We start from the raw sequence: 19,017 nt of genomic DNA, 5'->3' as shown, positions 1-19,017 counted from the left end.
CGCTGCTGCTGACCCGGCGGCCGGCCGCGGCTTCCGCCCTCCCCTCCGGCGGCGGCGGGCGGGCCTCCCTCCACGCCCCCGCCGCCCGCGCCCCGGGACCGACAGCTGCAGGAGTCGGGGGCCACCGAAGATGGGGAACACTACCTCGTGCTGCGTGCCGTCCAGCCCCAAGCTCCGGAGGAATGCCCACTCGCGGCTGGAGTCCTCTCGGCCTGACACCGACCTGAGCCGCGAGGACACGGGCTGCAACCTGCAGCACATCAGCGACCGCGAGAACATCGACGGTGAGCCCCCTCCTGGTACCCGCGGCCAGGCTGCCCGGGCTTCTCCGCCGGTCCCGAACCCGTGTCCATCGCGGTCGTGGCCGCCTCACTGGGCGTCCGAGGTTCCCGTAGCTTCCGGGCGGCTCCTTGATGGCCGCCCAAGTGAGCGGCCGGGAAACTTTGCCGGCCGCGGCTCCCGAACCCCGCGGGCCCAGTGGGGGCAGGAGGTGGGGGACGTGTGTGTGAACCGGTCGCGAGGGGACTCGAGCCGGCCACGGCTGGGGCGCCCCGAGAGCCCGGCTTCCTGGCGCTGTTGGATGCAGCCAGAGGCCAAGTCAGCGCGACAAGGGGGATCATGTTTGTTGTTTTAAAAGGGAATGGGATGGGCGAGCCTTGATGTACCTGAGGAGGGAGCTCCCTCAGAGAAGGAGAGTTGGCCTGAGTTACTTCCCCGGACACTTACAAGTTGACTCCACTGGGCTGTCCCCGCACCATTAAAAAGTAAGTCCCATTAAAAAGTAAACCAGCCCCAAGAATCGGTCGGTCGGTTTGTCTGTCTGTCTGTGTATGTATGTATGTATGTATCTGTCTAGGGGATGGTTGCAGGATTGCAGGCAAATAGCTTCACCTAAGAATGCTTATAAAAATATCATTTATGGGCTTGAATTACAGTTCTATTTCTAATTATCTGGGTAAATTGTAGTTTGGCTTTGAGTTCGTGTTAAAAAAAAAGTTAAAGGACTCATTATTATTCCGGTTTTGCAGCATCTTTATCAGCACTGCTTTATCAGTAAGTTCTGTGGCCTAAAAATATCTACAGAGGAGTAGGTTTACCATGGTGCATAAAATAGTTTGCATAATTTTCAACTTCAAAAGACTTGAAGTTGGAAGTGCATTTTTATTTTTATTTTTTTAACTCTCAAATCCTCACAGCTAATTTAGTGGAACTGATCTGAAAAAAATTGTGTGAATGAATGGGCCAACTCCGTCTTCATTCTTGTTGTCTTTTGGGTGGAGCATTGCGTATACTGTGGAAGGCCACACTCAAATTGCTGAAGGAAAGGCCTTTCTCATTATTTGGTTTCCATTAATTTCTTATAAATGTTAACTTCATCTTTTTAGGATAGCAGTTTTATTAAATGAGTACCATAGATAGATATAGACATCTGGTTTATAGTAGGTGCTTTGTAAATTACAGTTCCAACATTATTTTTCTAGTGTTATTTTAGACATCTGTTATCTTAGCCTGCTCTTTAGATGTTTTTGAACTACAGTCATTCTTTAATTTTACAGGGTATTATGGCCAGAACTGCTCTATCCCCAAGTAACTGGAAGGAATGTCTAGCATTTAATAAAGATGTAACATTATAATTTAAAGGAAGGAAGAAAGGAACGAACAAGTTTATTGTACAAAGTTGTTACCCAGTCTTACTTGTACAGTGCTGGCAGGCCAGAAACATTTGGAAATAATTTTTCCTGTATGTTGTGCACTAACATTTGATGGACGCTTTGTATTTTAAATGGTAGATCAAAAACCAAAAAAAGAAAAATAAAAAGATGTTCATTTTAAGAGCCAAGCTGCATAGCATATTATTATTATAAGCTATAGTAAAGAAACTGGGAAAGTATGTGATTGTAACCAGCTATTTGGCATATGACTTAGAAGGATTTTACCAGGAAACAGTGGCATGGCGCATTCTTTCATTTGAAAGAAATCTGAATTTAATTTGTCAGGCATTTTTGAGAGAACATTAGGAAGACCACTAAATTTTGTTTTGCAGATTTAGGGTAGTTTGAGGGTATGTAGGGGGGTGAGGAGGGTTGCTAATGTGGGCTGTAGTAGCCTCTTGCTCCAGAACCCAGTTCGAATGATGATGCTAATTTAAAAGTAGGAATTCTAATTTTCCGTTTAAACCATGTTATCTAACCAGCAGTTTTTGTTATTGGCTTGTTAGACTAGAAATCTTGGGCTGGGCCTTAGTATTAATCTGTTCATTTAAAGCGCTCCAGGATGCAGCTTTAAATCACTGGTTGTTAGTGTTACCTGCTGTCAAGGATATTTTGATAGAAATTCATGTAATGTTGGGTTGGGAGAAGAGAACGGATTTAAGTTAAATAGTATGTGTGCGTACATATATATATGATATATCTATATCTTTCTATCTATAGAATTGAATTTCTGAGTTGCAGTTGGCTCTCTGTATTCTTGAGTTCCACATCTGTGGATTCAACCAACCACAGATCAAAAATATTTCCCCCTTCCCCCTAAAATTTGCACCTGTACTGAACATGTACAAACTTTTTTTCTTGTCATTGTTCCCTCAACCCTCAACATACTGTATTAAAACTGTTTACATAGTCTTTGGTAGTATAAAGAATCCAGAGATGATTTATAGTATGTAGGAGCATGTATGTATGCTATAAGCAAATACCAGGTCATTTTCTGTGGGGGCTTAAGCATTCACAGATTTTGGTTATCTGAGGGGGTCCTGGAACCAACCTGCAGATACTGATTGTTAGAGTGTTAGTGAACATTTTAAAATCCCATCTGAAGAATTCTTGATTCTAGTATAATTAAAAGCTGAAGTACCAAGATCTATCTTCTATCCTGAAAAACACCCCAGCTACTGATTATTGAAAAGTTCAGAGTTTAGGAATCTTCTGTGATAGTTCAGTTTCTTTAAATTACAGAGCTATAACATATGTCTCTATGTTTTCTCCATCTTACCCTAAACACACAAAGGGGTAGTGTTTGTCCTATAGGATTCCAGTGATTTAGTTGGGGTAGGTAGACTTCTGAGATATCTGCTAGCAACTTGCTGTGCCTTTATACTCAGTATTACTATCTTTGTGTTTGGTTATTTATGTTTTTAAAATTTGCATTAGATCTGTCTACTTCATAAAGTCATTCAGAGATTGAGAAATAACAAGATTACCTCACAGTTGTGGTAGTAATTCCGACTCTTATATATTGATTACTCTGTGCCAGATGCTGCTCTAAGTGCTCTGCTTGTATTCATTCATTTAGAGCTCGCAGTACACCCTGTGGGCAATATTAGCCTTTACGACAATAATGAGGCACAAGGAGGACTTGCCCAGGGTCACACAGCCAGTAAATGGCAAATGATGCTTAATTAGCCATCACACACTGACAAGCCTGTGATTGCCTTCTGGGATAGGGTATCTCTTGTCATTGTAGTCATAGCCATAGTTTCTGAAAGAAGAAATTTCGTCTGTCTGCAACAGTTATTCACTGTGGACTTTGTTGATTAGATGGGAGGAGAAAAATAGGGGTAGAAGAAAGAGATGATGAGATCAAATAAATCAGGAATCCTGTAGCATCTGCATCATAGTGTGCCATTTTTAGGTTTTGCCTCAAAACTGATTAATGTCAGCTTCATCCCTTACGGCTTGCCTGCCATCCTTGACAACTCAGTTTCTCCCTCATTCCAGATCCAGTCTGCTAGGAAAGCATGGCGCTCCACCTTTAAAATCGGTCTACAGTCTGATCACTTCTCAAAAGCTCACCTGCCATTCTTCTGATCCAGTACCTGTCATCCCTGTCAGCCTCTGTGGTCTTCCCACTCCACCCTTGCCCCTCCAGTCTGTTCTCATTTGCTGCAGCTCTAGAGATTGAGATCTAATCTAACACTTTCACACATAACTCCTCTGCACAAAAATGGTAGTGACTTTTCATATCACTTCTCTTCACTTCACTATAAAGCCCTTACTTTACAATGGACTTCACGTCCCTTTGGTGATCTGCCTGCCCTCCTCATTTTGCTGGCTTGCTTCCTCATTCTGCCACACTGACTTCTTTCTGTACTGTTGCTTGATCACACTAGGGCCTTTCCTCTATTCCTCTGACTGGAATGTTGTAGTATTCTCTTGGTTAGCGCTCTCACCACCTTCAGACTAGGCTCAAGCCCCTCTCTTCAGTGAGACCAGCCCAGTCATCTCATTTAATATCCCTTCTGCCTCTCGGCCAGCATTCCCTGTGTGCATTTTCTGCACTGCTGTTTCCGTATTCCGTATCACCTTATGACATACTTAGGAGGTATATGCATATACATTAGTAATGTGTCTACCCACTAGATCATAAGTTCTAATAGCACAGGTTTTGTTTTGCTCACTGCTATAACTCAGGTAACTAGAATAGTGCCTGATTCCTTAAAGATGCTCTTAGTATTTGTTGAATGAGTGAGCGCAGCCAGCTGTTTAAGGATATCTGAGTCAGAACATTGTCATGTGCATTTATTGGTTGAGGGAAATGGGAGGGAAAGAGAAAATGACTAGAACTTGCAGTAATGAAAGTAGAGTGTTTATGAAATTTTTTGGTTTTGTTTGTGTTTTAGCTGAGGGGTAGCAGATAGGGTAAAGTCCTGAAAATGAAACTTAAGAAAGGTTTTAAACTATAACAAAAGGGGGGGAACCCCAAATCCAAACTGAAAGGAAGCTATGTCTAATGGAAATCTGCTTGACAATTGATAAGATGAATCTTTTTTTGTCTCTTCCAGTGAATGACTTTAGCTGTGACCTTACATCCTTAAGGATCAAAATGAGGCTCAAATGCATCATTAACCAAAAAGTTGCTGTTTCCAGCTATCCTATCCTTCCAGTTAGGGCGAGGTCCTGAGGCTTCCAAGTACCGTTTGCTGTATGTTGTGTAGCATACCTCATACTAAACCTAAGAAAGTCAACATGAGTAGCTATGTTCGTAACTCCTGGTCTTTAGTGTTTTTTCCTTTATTCTTTCTTAGGGGAGCATTTGAGGATTGAACTCAGGACATCATGCTTTCTAGGCATTGGTGCTCTTAACTTCTAATTTCTTTTTTTTTGATGGGACTGGAGCTTGAACTCAGTGCTTTGTGTTTGCAAAACAGGTGCTTTACCACAACTTAATTTCATGCCTTAGTTCCACCATAATATCCCTAGTCCTGGTGGTTAAAACCATGTGTTTAAGATTTATATGCCTTGTTGCCTGTGAGCTGTATGAAGACACCCCGACCAGATGTGGACTGACTATTAGCTGCGTAGAGAGGTGTGTTAAAGATGTGCCCATAGAGCCATTATTCATAGCCCTGGTGATGACTATGTCCCTGACTTCTCTGTTTATTTTTTTCTTTTGGTGGTACTGGGGTTTGAACTCAGGGCTTTATGCTTGCTAGGCAGGTGCTCTACCACTTGAACCATGCCCCTTGCCTTTTTTTGGTTATTTTTCAGGTAGGGTCTTGAGTTTTTGCCTGGGGCTGGCCTTAGACCAAGCTGCTCCTACTTATGGCCTCCCACGTAACTGAGATCACAAGCATGTTTCACTATGCTTGGCTTTAGTGATTGAGATGAAGTCTCGCTAACTTTTTGCTCTGGCTGGCCTGGAGGACCTGAGGTTACAGGCATGAGCCATCATACCCAGCATCCACTCACCTTTTTTTCCTTATTGATTTAGAATCAGGGAATCTTTTTGTTTCCACACCCACATTTTACAGAGAAGTTCAGTCTGTTGCCCATGTCAAGGAGATCCTGCACAAGGTTAATGTCCAAGTAAATTAACACCATTTACCATATGTTAATTCTGGGCCAATACCTAGTTACTAATTAGATGCTAATTACTTGACTTGTAGTATCTTCCTAATCTTAACACCATTTTCCCCTTGTATAGGCAGAGAAATTGAGCCTCAAAGATGAAGACATTTGGTCAAGGTTCTGCAGCTTGTTCTTTGCAGTTGGAAATCAGTCTTCTGTAACTTAAGGAGCTTTGCCTCAACCCTGCCCTGTGATAGCTAAATAGGAAGTGACTGCTCTCTGGACCCTGCACCTCCTCCTGGCCCATGCCCACTTTGTTTTAAGAGATTCACAGTCAAAACCTATATGCTAGCAATACTTTGAGATTAGGATTTTTACTTTTCTGCCTACTTTTTGAAAAAGGTGAACAATTTATACGATCTGAAGAGAAACCAGAGTATTCTCTGCCTGGTTTTTGAGAGGAGTGACTGTTAAGTAATTTTGTGGAAGGGTGGTAAGATTTTCTCACTATTCAAAGCCAGTTTTCGCTGTTGTCATAAAGACATGAATATTTTTATATTTCTGGCTAGATGAAACTAACACAAAGATTAAATTTATTTCTATCCAGGAAGGAGGCAAGACCAAAAGGCAAAAATAATGAGAAGGAAGACATGTGAGTGGCTTTGAAGTTCTGCTTTAATCACACAGGCTCAGAGATTTAGCTCCAAGTGTCTGCTGCTGGATGTACTGTAAGGAAGCAGTGCTTGTATCTTACGCAAGAGGGCTTTTGGCATTATCATGCTTGTCACACTTTAGACCATGAATCTTTTCATGACTCAACAATTAGACAAGAAGGATCACTCCACAGCACTCACTGTCGATGTGAACCTCTCTCTCCTACTTTCAGTATCATTCTAGCTTGCAGCTGGAAGAAGGGAGCAAGTTCATTTTCTCTGCATCAGTTTTCATCGTCTTAAAATTTTGAGGAATTTGTTGCTGTGAGTCTTGAGGTTTTAAACCCCAACATTAGCCTATCCTGTGTTTCCTGAAGAATAGATGAGTATAAATTCAGGGGCTTCATCTGAGATGGTGCTAGCTCCATGAAGTGTGATGGAGGGCAAAGTATAGGAGCCTAACATTGAATTGCATGCCTTCTGGATGTGGCTCTGCTGTTACTGTGGGGCTTCTGTTTACCAAGCCTCACTTTCTTCTGCTTAAAAAAAGTGCTTAAAGGTACTGCCTTGCCTTACATCCTGAGGCCAAAATGTTTAACCAACCAAAAGCTCTAGGTGACTGTCATTATGAACATGGTACCTAAATTGATTTTCTTGTATTAAATTTAAATTGTGCTTCAAGATCTGCAACCAATTGTGTTGCCAGAGAAGCTAGAAGCCCAAGAGACTTGTCCTGACAATGACATGGATGCAGTATTGAAGGCAGTACCGAGAATAGCTGGTTAGAGCTGTGTTCGTGTGAGGTTGTATAGAGATATATGGCTTTTGAATGGCTAGCTGTAGAGTTTGGGATAGAAATACCTCTCTTTCTAGTACTCCTTGCTCTTCTGCATTGCATGTTTCCACAGTCACAGTGTGACACTACCCAGTGATCAGTGGGTTGAATATTTGATAAGCTTCCTTGGCTCCTGGGGATGATGTGGCCCACCTAGGCAGTTGCTGACTTCGGGGACCATGTTCCTAGCAATATCAGTGTACATAGATGGAAGCTGAACCCAGAGCATTTAAAAAAATTGTTCAAAGAAGGAGGTTTTGAGGTAATATAAATGTGCTTTATTTATATTCAAATACTGCTTTCAATAAAGGGGAGTTGGTGGGCTGAAAAAATAGACTCTAGCATCTTTGGTCAGGTTGGTAAGGGCTGTTTGAGCTTTTTTTTTTTTTTTTTTTAAGGGGAGAGTCTGTTGGCTAGATCCACAGTTGCAGTGAGCTGAGAAGTTACTAACCCACCTTTTCTTTCCCTTTCTCAGCTACTTAAAAATCACTGGTAACTCTTACTATGGCCCTTTACCTTACTTTTTCTGGGACTTCTCTTTCTGTCTACTAGCTTGGAGAAAAGGGATGTGCTAAAGATAAAATTGAGTATAGTTAGTCTGACAGCATAAAAATTGGCAGATTCCTGCGTTCAGTAAGATTTTGCCTAGAAAATCTCTCAGTGACTGACGAGATAGGTTACTTCAGGGCTTGATCAGTTCTAATGTATTATACTTAGAGCAACTCTGCTGCCCTGCCTGGAAAGTTGCTTTTTAAATATAGAAGTGGAAAACTTTGAAATCTTTTTTTCTTCACCTGTCTTTGCTAGAATATTGACATTTTACACATTAGTTTTGGCCTTGTAAAGAAGATTTTTAAAAGAAAATTTTAAGTATGGTTTAAAAGTTGGCCTGGAAGGCAGTTCCATAAAGGGAGTTCTAAAATGTCTTGTAATGCTGTGTCTGGCTAAGTGTCCAGTCTCCTGTGATCACACTACTTTGTTTAAAAAAGATTTCACATTGGTTTCATTACTCTATAGACATATTACCTAGGATGGGTAATTTTAATTCCTTTGTAATCTTTGTTCCCCACTTGAGATGTAGAGGGAGGCTTCTTTGGGTGTGATAGATGCGAGTGCCATGCTTAGCAGAAATGTACCAGCAGCGTCTGGAGGCGTGACAGCTGGCTCCTGGTACTGAGAGAACTATAGTTGTGGTACACCAAAGATAATTGGTAGTAGCTACAGTTACATCCATGCCAGTTTGCTTTGTGAGCCTTGCAGCAGTCTTGGTTGGGTGATGAAATGCAAGTCACGTTTATTTAAGATACCTCTGATTATAGACCTCGTGTCTCTGAAGGATGAATAGGAGATTCTCTGTATGAGACTTCATGTGTATTATAGATATTGTACAACTTTTATAAGAAAGTGCTTTACTTTGGATGAATGCTTCTTGTTGGTGGACAAACAGGAAAAAGAGAAGTTATTAAAGATCTTTTGTTTATATTTGGTAAATGCCTATTGAAAGTTACTTGTTTATTATTTTATTTTTGACTTATGGTTTCAGTATATAGCCCTGGGGGGGCCCTAAAGGCTTTGGATCTACCTGCCTCAGTTTTCTGGATGCCAGCATGCCTGACTTTGATCTTTTTTTGTGGTGCAGCACCATGTGTATGCTAGGCAAGTGCTCCACCACTAACTAAATCCCTAAACCCTTTAAAAATTTAACACTAATCTGGAATTCATAGGATAAGAAAAGATTTCACTTCAAGTTTGGAATTCCGTCCATTATGATTATAAGATTTTAAGATTTTAATTGACTTTTAGGACTTGTAATTGATTACTGTGGTTTTGGTCTGTGTTATCCCTGATTCTGCTAACAGGTTTTAATTTTAATTGTTTATTTTTAGCATTGTTTTGTTCTTAAGATAAGGTCTTGGTGTGTCGTCCAGGCTTCCCTCTCACTCTCTGCCTTACTGCTTCAGCCTCCCAAATGCTGAGAGTACAGATGTGCACCACCAGGCCTGGCTTTTATAATAGGCTTTTAGATGGGAATACAGTTTGTGTAGTTGCTTGAAAGTCCAGGTTTTAGGGCTCCCAGTCTGTGTACCCTGTTGAAGTCTAGGATGAGAAAGAAGTCATAATGCTGTGTTTGTTTAGTCCAGTTTCAAAAATGTCAAACCCAGGCATGAATGTCAAACCCAGGCGTGAATTTACCTAAGATATATTGTAAACGGTTATAATTGTTGCGATGTACCCCTGTATAACAATAATATGATAAATTAAAAAAAAATAAAGATGCACCAAAAATTTTTTATCAAACTCACAGATATCCATCAGGGATTGCATTCATTTACAGTATTACTTTTGTCAGTTTATATGGATAATCTTATTTTTCTCCAGCCTTTCCCTGCCTCAAGCATGTGTAAGTGATGACTTTTTTAATTTGTAGAGCTTGTTACTCCTTTGCTTGAAAAGCATTGATAAAGGGTTTATATAGCATTAGAGTTTGCCTATCTTCTGAAAGCCAAAGTTGGTGTTACTGAAGAGATACAAGTTGTTTATTCAGTTTAATTTTAGCAGATGTTTGAGTCTTAATTTTCTGTGAGGTTAAATCTAATGTCTAATTTTCCGTTTCTTCTGTTTTTGTGGTAGGATGCCTGCCAGAAGCCTAGCAAAGGTGATCCTTCATGTCTGTTATTTGTTATCTGTGGATTCAAGCAATTATGGGTCAAAAATACTTGGAAAAATTGTTTCTGTACTGAACATGTACAGACAGTTATTTCTTGTCTTACTTCCTAAGCAATACTATATAACAACTATTTACATTGTGTTAGGTAGTATAAGCAATGTAGAGGTGATGTAAAGTATGTAGGAGATGTACAGTGCCATTTTATATATAGATTTGAACATCCTTAGGTTTTGGTATCCATGAGGGTGGGGGTTCTGGAACTAATTCCTTTTGGATACCAAGGGATCACTATATTCAAAAAGACCTTGTATTGAGGGATACCTTGGGTATAAACCACATGGGGATAAATGTCTGATAGGCAACATGTCTTAAACATCCTTGTGTGCTGTGCAAAAACACTTGGCTGTTGGTAGAGTTCTCTTTTGAAGTGGGAGAATACTACTTGTAGTTCAAGTGGTGAAGCCGTGGACAGAACCCTCAGAGGTCTTCTAAAATATGCAGCCAGCAGTGGGTGGGGCACTTTTGTTTTTGTTGTTTGCCAAGAATGACTTGGACTGGACAGCAAAGCACAGCAGTGATTGTCAGAGTCAACAGGGATAGTCAGCTGGGGAGAGGCTTTGTGGACTTCTGCTATGAAGTCAGGAAGTTGGATATCGGAACAAAATTTTCTTCTCTTATTAAACTACTATTCTAATAAACATTGTTTTGAGCTGTGAGTTGAGTTTTTTGAGAATGAAACTTATTCTTGTGTCTAGGATAATATAATATCATGACAGGAATAAGAGGGCAGGATGGAGAGATTGTAAGAAGGAGTGGTTGGCTGAGGTGAAAATCAGAGGAGATCCTGTAGATGAGTGAGCTTGGAAGGCAGCTGCTAGATGACAGCTAGTTGTCTGTGGTCCATTCCTGGGCGCAGGATGTCTTCATGCAACTTGTCCTCATACTACAACTGTGTCTTCACTTCAGACCAGAAGGTTGACAGTCAAGACATTGAATGTGTGCTTTTCACCTGGCCTTCTATGTCTGGTTTTAACTTTAGCATGGTTTAGAACATAGTGATAAACAACAATATTGATAGCCACTAAAGAAGGACACACTGTAGATTGACTGTATGCTTTTTAGACTTCTGTTTCTAAAACTTAATTTTTGTAAATGGATTTTTGTCTTGATTATTTATATTCACATATGAAAGTGTATTTGCCAAGATCAGCTTCTGGGTATAAAATTCAAGGTCAACTTCAATAAAGCAGGACTATGACAAGCTATAAGCAGAGTTCCTCAGCCTCAGTTCTGTTGACATTTTGGGTGGGATGATTCTTTGTTGGTGTTGGTTGGGGCTGCCCTGTCCACTGTAGGATGTATAGCATCATTCCAACTTCTACCCACTAACCCCAGTACCAACAAAAAATGACCTCAAATGTTATCAAATGAAGTTTCCCCTGAGGTGCAGCTCCTCTCCTCCCTTTGAGAGTCAATGAACAGCAAGCTCCAGGGTGCAAGGTGAAAGAGCAGCTCAGTAGAGTAACTTCCTAGTGGTTCTGCTTTCTGTACCTTTGTCACTCTCACCATTCAAGGACCCAGGGAGGACTTCACAGACTCCAAGCTGCACCACTCCAGGGCTCCAGTACTTTTGCTTTGATGGGAATGATAGTTCCCCTTCACTCAGGTTTTGCAAAGGCTGTATTATTCTTCTCAGCTTTGTAGAACTAACATCATGATGTCGGAAGAGGGTGCTCCTAGGTACTATTGACAGAAAAGACATAGTTCACAGTCAGACAGTGGATGGTGGGATGGTATTCTGTGTATACTTAAAGATTGTTTCTTTCCTCCTTCCCTCTCTCCCTCCCTTTTGATTTCTTTCTTTTTGAGATAGGGTCTCACTGTGTAGCCCAGGCTTGCAATCCTCCTGTCTCTGCCTCTTGAGTGCTGGGATTATAGAAGTACACTATCATGCCTGGGTTATATAATTTCTTTACTCAAATTTATCTGTGTCCTCTCACTCTGTGTGCTTTTGCTGAAAAAGTGGTAAATTTTTCTTATTTACCCCCAGTTTATTTTTCATTTCAGTTTTAAAGTCAGCTAGTTCTCTGTGTGTTTTTCATATTTTATTAGTGCTCAGAAGTAGACTTTCCTTTTGAGAGTCTGTTCTGATGAGAAATGTAGAAGTGGCATGACTTCGAAGAGTCTACAAAGCTTTGACCTGACTGCTTTTGCTGACAGGAGTTTGAACTTGGTTGAGTGCTCAATGCAATTGTGTATTCTTGTGGACCTTTTGAAGTCTCAGCTGCACCATGAAGGAAGGCCTGGCTCTCTGAGGCTGGCGGTGACTGGAAGGGATGTTTGATTCAGAGGGCTGGCATTCAGGGACATCCTTGGTAAAAAGCTTTGCAAGAGGAGGCCGGAGAGGATTGTTGTTGTGTTGCTCTGTGTTGTATGATTATACTCTTGAGGAAAAAAATATGTTGAGGGGTGAGCCCATTTAAATGATTTCATTTCACAAGTTAATTTCTTTAACTTTTTGCTTCAGGATTGAGGAACGTGAGTTTCTTGAAATCAAGTCTGAGAAATTCATCGTCTTGGTTTGCAACTTGCTTAGGTGAAGGTGGCTACAAAGCCTGTGGTGGTGTGGTACAAGAAGCATTGCCTCTGAGAGTATCTGAACCCCAGATGTCAGTTCCCAAAGGGTAAACATGTTTATAAATATGTACATGGAAGTGATTCTTGAAGTTAACTATGGTTTCCAAAGCCTGAGGTTTAGAAGTGTGTAGTCATCTCCTGCTGCTGCATAGCACATAACATTTGTTAGGGAAGGTATCATTATAAAGGCACAGGGTGGTTTTCAACATCCCTGTTACAGAGCACAGAGGGAATCCAGGTGGCCTGGCCATTATGCACTTGGCTTAAAAGCACACCTGCAGAAAGAGGAGACAACGAAGTGACTGGTATTGTGACTGCTCGGGCCTGCCTGTTTGCATGTGCAGAACCAGTTAGCAGCATTATTGGAATCATGAGAACAAACCTGTCCTTGTTTATATGGCACATCTGGACTGACGTGGAGGTTGAGCACTCCAGAGCAAGTTAATCATGCAAACGCAGCCACACCTTGCTTATTTTCATTGCATTCTTTTTGTATTCCAGAGTGACCCAGAATACTGTTTTTATAGTGAATACAAACTTTAGTGTATTCCTGACTGCATGAAATAGGAGGTCTTTCAGGGCGTGTCTAGCCTTCCTTTCCCAAGTTAAATATGTCCTTTACTTCTCTCAGCTATTTTTAAAATGCAGATACGCTAGAAAATGTACACAAAGTGAAAATATGGTAAACCATTTTTAAACTAGGTATAAAATGGATGCTTAGCAAATTGTGAGGGATCAGAGGTATCCTGAATATTTTAAAAATTTTATTTTAAGCATATAAAAATCATTGGAATGAGACTAATAAAAGTACTTATTAAGTACCCTTTTAAGACCTTGGGTAATAGATCATAATTGTGTAAAGATGTACATACAATGAATATGAAATCAGTCTTTTTTTTTTTTTTGTGGGACTGGGATTTGAACTCAGGGATTGTGCTTGGAAGCCGATGCTTTACAGCTCAAGACATGCCTCCAATCTATCTGGTTATTTTGGAGATGAGGCCTCAGACTGTTTGCCCGGGCTGACCTCGAGCCTCAATTCTCCCAAACCTCAGCTAGGATTACAGGTGTGAGCTACTGGTGCTTGGTGATATCATAGTCTCTTAATAAAAGCTAGTGCTCCTCTTGAATGTCTTCAGATTAATCATCTAAGGAGCCATTCGTTTTACACAGTGTGCAGTCGTGGAGATGTAAGTTAGCCATGCTATTTTGTTTGCCTTTGAGTGTATAAGTGATTTATCTAATTTTCAGGTACTATTTTAAGAGAATTGATGTATGATGTCTTGGCCTTCAGTTCATTTGTATTCCATTGAAGTCTTTATCCAGAATACACATCTCTTGTTACTATTTTTTTTTTGTTGTTGTTTGTTGTTTTATTGTTGTTAATGCTGATGTTGGTTGGGGTCAGTGTGTGGACTGGCTGTAGTTGATTGCAAAACTGTATTTAAATTTTTTTGTCGGAGTTCAAAATGATGACAGTTATTCAGTTTGGAATTCTCATAATAAGTTATATAAGCAGAATGCTAGTACTATAAGGAACTAGAAAAGATGAGAAATTAGTGGAGTTCCTTTCTTTGAAACTAACATTTCTAGCAAGTAGTTACATGTAGCACCTATGTTGAACTGTTTCTAGAAGTTTTCTATCACATAGAGGTTGGGTGGAGAGAGAGTTCAGTATACATGTGTTGCTGGGAGATGATAGCAGAGCATGTGATGACTAGCCATTACAGGTGGTCCACAGATGTACTACTCTAGAGGAGAGGGACAGTTTTTGGAAATGTGAGAATTTGATGTCCCCTAAGGGAGTACTAGGTTCAGTTCTTGAGTGGGTCAACAAACATTGGTCAGTCCAAGTGTTAAGTCCCAGATTTCCTGCTGGGTGCTGGGAATACAAAGATCAATTTACCTGGGCCTTGACCTTAAGGACCTAGTGATATGTTAGGGGAGGCCATGTGCAAGTAAGTGATTACAATCTTGTGTTAGAGATAAAGAGAATGATTACTGGTACCCAGGTGGTGAGGGAATGTAGTCAGAGCAATTTTGCAGGACAGGCTGATATGGGGAAAAGAAGAGTCGAGTTAGGGTGCCATAGGAAGGGGGGAAATCTGCCTCTGAAAGATTTGTGTAGACTAGCGAATAGGTCATTTTGAAGTCTGTAGGTAGCTTAGTTGAACTTGGTAGTGACTCATCCCCAAACATTTTATTTAATGAATTAGGCTTCTTAAGTGGGTGTTTGTTAGAAAAGAGATTTCATAATGAATCCCTTTCATTGAAGAGTTGTTTCTTTTATACTTTGCAAATATTATAGATTCTGGAAAGTGATCAAAGTTGTAATGTAGAAAACAGTATGTATGTCTTCAGAACTATAGAAGGAATATGCTGTCTTTGTGGTGGGTGAGAGAATAGCTGTCATAGAACTGCAATGTGTTCATACCTCAGGGACCCTAGAGATCCCATGTTACAGAAAACACAGCTGAGCTGACTTGTGGCAGTTAACATCTGAGGATGAGTCTCCTGAAATTGGAGTTAGAGCCTGTCACTGCATGACACCGCATCTCTTTTTTAAGCCACTTTGCACAGCATTGTTAAATATTGCTAAGAAATTGACCCATCTGAATGCCATTTTTTTACATGATGTTAATCTGAGTAGAAATTATGTCTTAGAGAATCGATATCAAGCTGATAGCATTGTTATCACCCTGACCTTTATATTCTTTTTCTTTCTTTTTTTTGGTACATAGGGGTTGATCTCAGGGCCTTGTGCTTGCCAGGCAGGTGCTCTACCACTTGAGGCATGCCTCCCAGTCCTCACACTGACATTGTAGCTTAAAAAAAACCCAACATTTATTCTCTCTTAGTTTCTGTGAATCAGGACCCTAGGCCAGCTTAGCTGGGGGCCTCTGGCTCTGAGCCTCTAGTGAGATGGCAATTGGGCTTTCAGTTGGTGCTGGAATCATTTCTGGGCCCAACTAAGGGAAACTCCTTCCAAGCATATTAAAATGGCTGTTGTAGGCATTGGGTGCTCATTGTTGACTGGAGTCCACAATGGCACATAGTGCAGCAAGCAGCAAACCTCCCTGAGACTAGGTGTTCTGAGGGAGAGACCCTGAAAATGAAAACCATAGTCTGTTTTTTAAAATCAAGTCAACCTAAAGTCCAACCTATGCTTGAAGGGATGGTATTGAGTGTGAATACCCGGAGTTATATTGGAGGTCATCTTGGAGTTGTCTAGGACAAGCATTAATTAAGATTCTGTTGATTGTATGTAATGGACTGAGTGCATTAAAGCTGATTTAAGCACATGAGTTGGGGAGTGGGGGAGAGAACAATTGTGTATGAGGAACAAGGGTGAGAAGTCTTAACTGAGTCTCAAAAGGAACTGGCATTGGGAGTTGGACAACCTGTAGGAATTGAGCAGCTATCCCCTTCCATGTCTTGATTTTCATTTTTCTGTTCAATCTTAGCTGGTCTAATCTTTCTTTCTGTCTCAAAACTTATTTTTCTGTAATTCTTTTTTGGCAGTACTGGAGTTTGAACTCAGTCCTCATACTTTCCAGACTCTTCCACTTGAGCAACACCCCCAGCTGTAATGCTTTCTAAAATGGTTTTCTTTCCTGTGTATGGATGGTGGAAAGTGGCCAGCACAACATCCTTAGCTCTAGGACCATAAAAAGACTTGAGTGGAATCTCTGTGCCCCAAGAGAGAGGATTGAGTTGTCTCTGTCCAGTTAACTGGATGGGTCTTCTGTGAAAGATGTCTAGTCAGCTATGGCAGGGTCAAGATTGAGGTTAGGGGTGTAGAGTTAACTGCAGGAGCCACATTCTTGTTTGCTTTGGGGGATGGATAAAGGAGATGAGATTTGAAGGAGTTTGAGAAGCAACTTTCAGAGGATGGTGTTTGCAAATAATTTTCTCAAATGCATATTTTTAAAATTCATATTTGATTTTTCCTTAGGAATTCCAAAGTATTGTAGGCGAAATGAATTTTTTTTGGGTAAATCTAAAGTGGAGGATAGGTTAACACCTTCTGAAAAGAGGAACCTTAGTGGAAAAGCAAGTTTACCTATTTTAAGAAATTAAAAAATAAATGTCTCTGAGGGCTGGGAATACAGCTCAGTGGTTGAGTGCTTGCCTAGCATGTACCAGGCCCTGGGTTTGATCTCTAGTATGACCACCCCTCTCCCTCTCTCCCCCCCCCCCCAAAAAAAAAGTCTTGAGATGTTTGTTAACCCCAAAGCTGGAAAACTTACTGATTGTTATAACTACTATTTTTTTTCTCTCTTTCTGAAGTTGCCCCTTACAAATTCCAGATTTATTCACATTTTAAAAAATGGTCTTATGTTGTAAACCTCTATCAGGTTTCTCATCCTAGATTTTGTTTGTTTTAGCAGCTTATGTAACTTGAAATGAAATAAACATTTTTGTTAAAAAACTGCCCATTTGGTGTCCTCACAGAGTTGTCCTTTTGGCTCTAATTGATTCCATAAATTATGAAAATGTAGAAAGGGTTTTCATTGGCATCTTTGCATGCTTGTTTACTTCCATCCCATTTTTCAATGGTATATACTCTGACAGCTGTGAGAATTTCTGTTATGAAGATAGAAACTGAGAGCCTTTCCTGGAGATAATATTTTTTTTTACTTTGTAAATAAGATTAATTCTGTGAAACCGAGGTGGCTAGATTGTATTGTTAGCTAGTTTTGGGTTTTGTTCTTGGAGTTTGATTTGATACGTCCACTGTAGCAGTGACTGGAGCAGATTAGTATGCGCTGAACACTTAAACTCATACATCTTTTTAAAAAGCTTAGACTGGAGGTTTCGCATAAGTGGTAGAGAGCCTGCTTTGCAAGCATAAGGTCCTGAGTTGAAACCCTAGTTCCACCACACACACACACACACACACACACACACACACACACACACAAAAAGCTTAAAGAAAATTCTCTGGTAGTGCTAGTGATGGAACCCAGGGCCTCAAGCATACTAGACAAGTGCTGTACCACTCTATCCCTAGCCTAAACTTCATCTTCAGATGTTGCTTTGTTGGTTAAAGGTTTAAAAAGGTTTAAAAATTAGACTGGTGGTGGAGTGGTGTCTGGGAATTAATTGGCCTGTATAAATAACTGTTGATGGCTTGCAGGCTACTGTGTGTGTGAAGCTGGTAGAATGTGTTGTTGGGGGGAAGCAAGGCAGGTGACATTGGGGAAAGCTGGTGAGACAGAAGAGTGCTTCTGACTGATAAGCGAGAGAGGGCTGCTTCAGGTCCTTGCACGGTTTGCTGGGCACTGTGTAACTTTGGAAAAGTGTGCTCCTGCTGATTAACCAAGTCATATTACCTACCGAGTACTCCGCTACTGTGTGGATATCAATTTGGCAGTAATGCTGCTGTTCACTGTTAGAACTGGGGAGGGAAAAAGAGACCATTGCAGTCACAGGGATTTCTGGGAAGATGCAGCATGTTTACCTGGCTGCTGCTTATTACTTCTTGTGATCCATTCTCTTTAATCTCTTCTTTTTGACCGTCCTGCCTTGACTTGCTTATAACCCCTACTTGGTCCTGTTGCGGTTAGAGTAAAATACAGTCATTAGTGTTTGTCCTCAGCCTGCCACGTAAACCTCCTTTATTAACACCGTGACTCCAGCTACAAGGGCCTCCACACTTCTTAAGCTGCAAGTCTGACCCTGGCTCAGGGTCTGTACATTGTAGTCCTCTGCCTTGCACACTCTTCTCAAAGACCATTACCTGGCTAGCTCCTGAGCATCCTGTGTCACCTCTTCAGGGATCTCCCCTAAGAAAGGGGACAACCTACCCCTCCTTCTCTAGTGGTAGAGGCCATTGCCCAGCTCCATCGATCTCTACTACTTTACCCTTATTATACAGTATTTACCACAGTCTGATACTAGTTTTTTTTGCCTGTTTCTTGTGTATTCCTTACCCTTTACCCTGAATATAAACTCCAAGGACAGACTATGTTTGTTTTGCCTGTCACAGTTCCCTAGGGCAGTATGTGGCCCGTACATAGGTACTTAGTAAATAGTCAATTAAATAGAAGTACTGCATTCATTCAGCATCTATTTAACATTTCTTTTTTTTTGACATTGGGGTTTGAACTCAGGGCCTCATGCTTGCTAGGCACGTACTGTTATCACTTGAGCTACTCCACCAGCCTAATTTTGTGTGGGGTATTTTCGAGATAGAGTCAAATTATTTGCTCAAGATGGCTTCAAACTGTGATTGTCCTGATATCTGCCTTGTGAGTAGCTAGAATTACAGGCCTGAGCCACCGGTGCCCAGATGTTCAACATTTCTTTGACTGTGTCATCTTAGAAGAGTATAGGCCAGTTATTTTGCAAAGTATCTTTCAGTTTGGATTTTGATGTTTCCTCTTGATGAGATTCAGATTATGCATTTTGTCAGGACTACTGCAGAAGCCATGT

At 40.9% G+C, this 19,017-nt stretch overlaps 1 protein-coding gene across 1 annotated transcript in view; it reads left to right on the top strand.

Moving 5' to 3' along the window:
- Window positions 1-19,017, top strand: part of LOC109677180 (cyclin-Y-like) — a 179,040-nt gene continuing 160,023 nt past the window's right edge. Inside the window, exon 1 of the mRNA XM_074056307.1 lies at window positions 1-284. Within this exon, the coding sequence (XP_073912408.1) occupies window positions 131-284 (154 nt within the window). The 5' untranslated portion in view covers window positions 1-130. The remainder of the gene's footprint in view (window positions 285-19,017) is intronic.

Source organism: Castor canadensis, chromosome 15 (genome assembly GCF_047511655.1).
Source record: "Castor canadensis chromosome 15, mCasCan1.hap1v2, whole genome shotgun sequence".
NCBI classification, from domain to species: Eukaryota; Metazoa; Chordata; class Mammalia; order Rodentia; family Castoridae; genus Castor; species Castor canadensis.
Note: the sequence above shows the minus strand (reverse complement) of the source record. Positions and strands in the feature narration are given on the sequence as shown.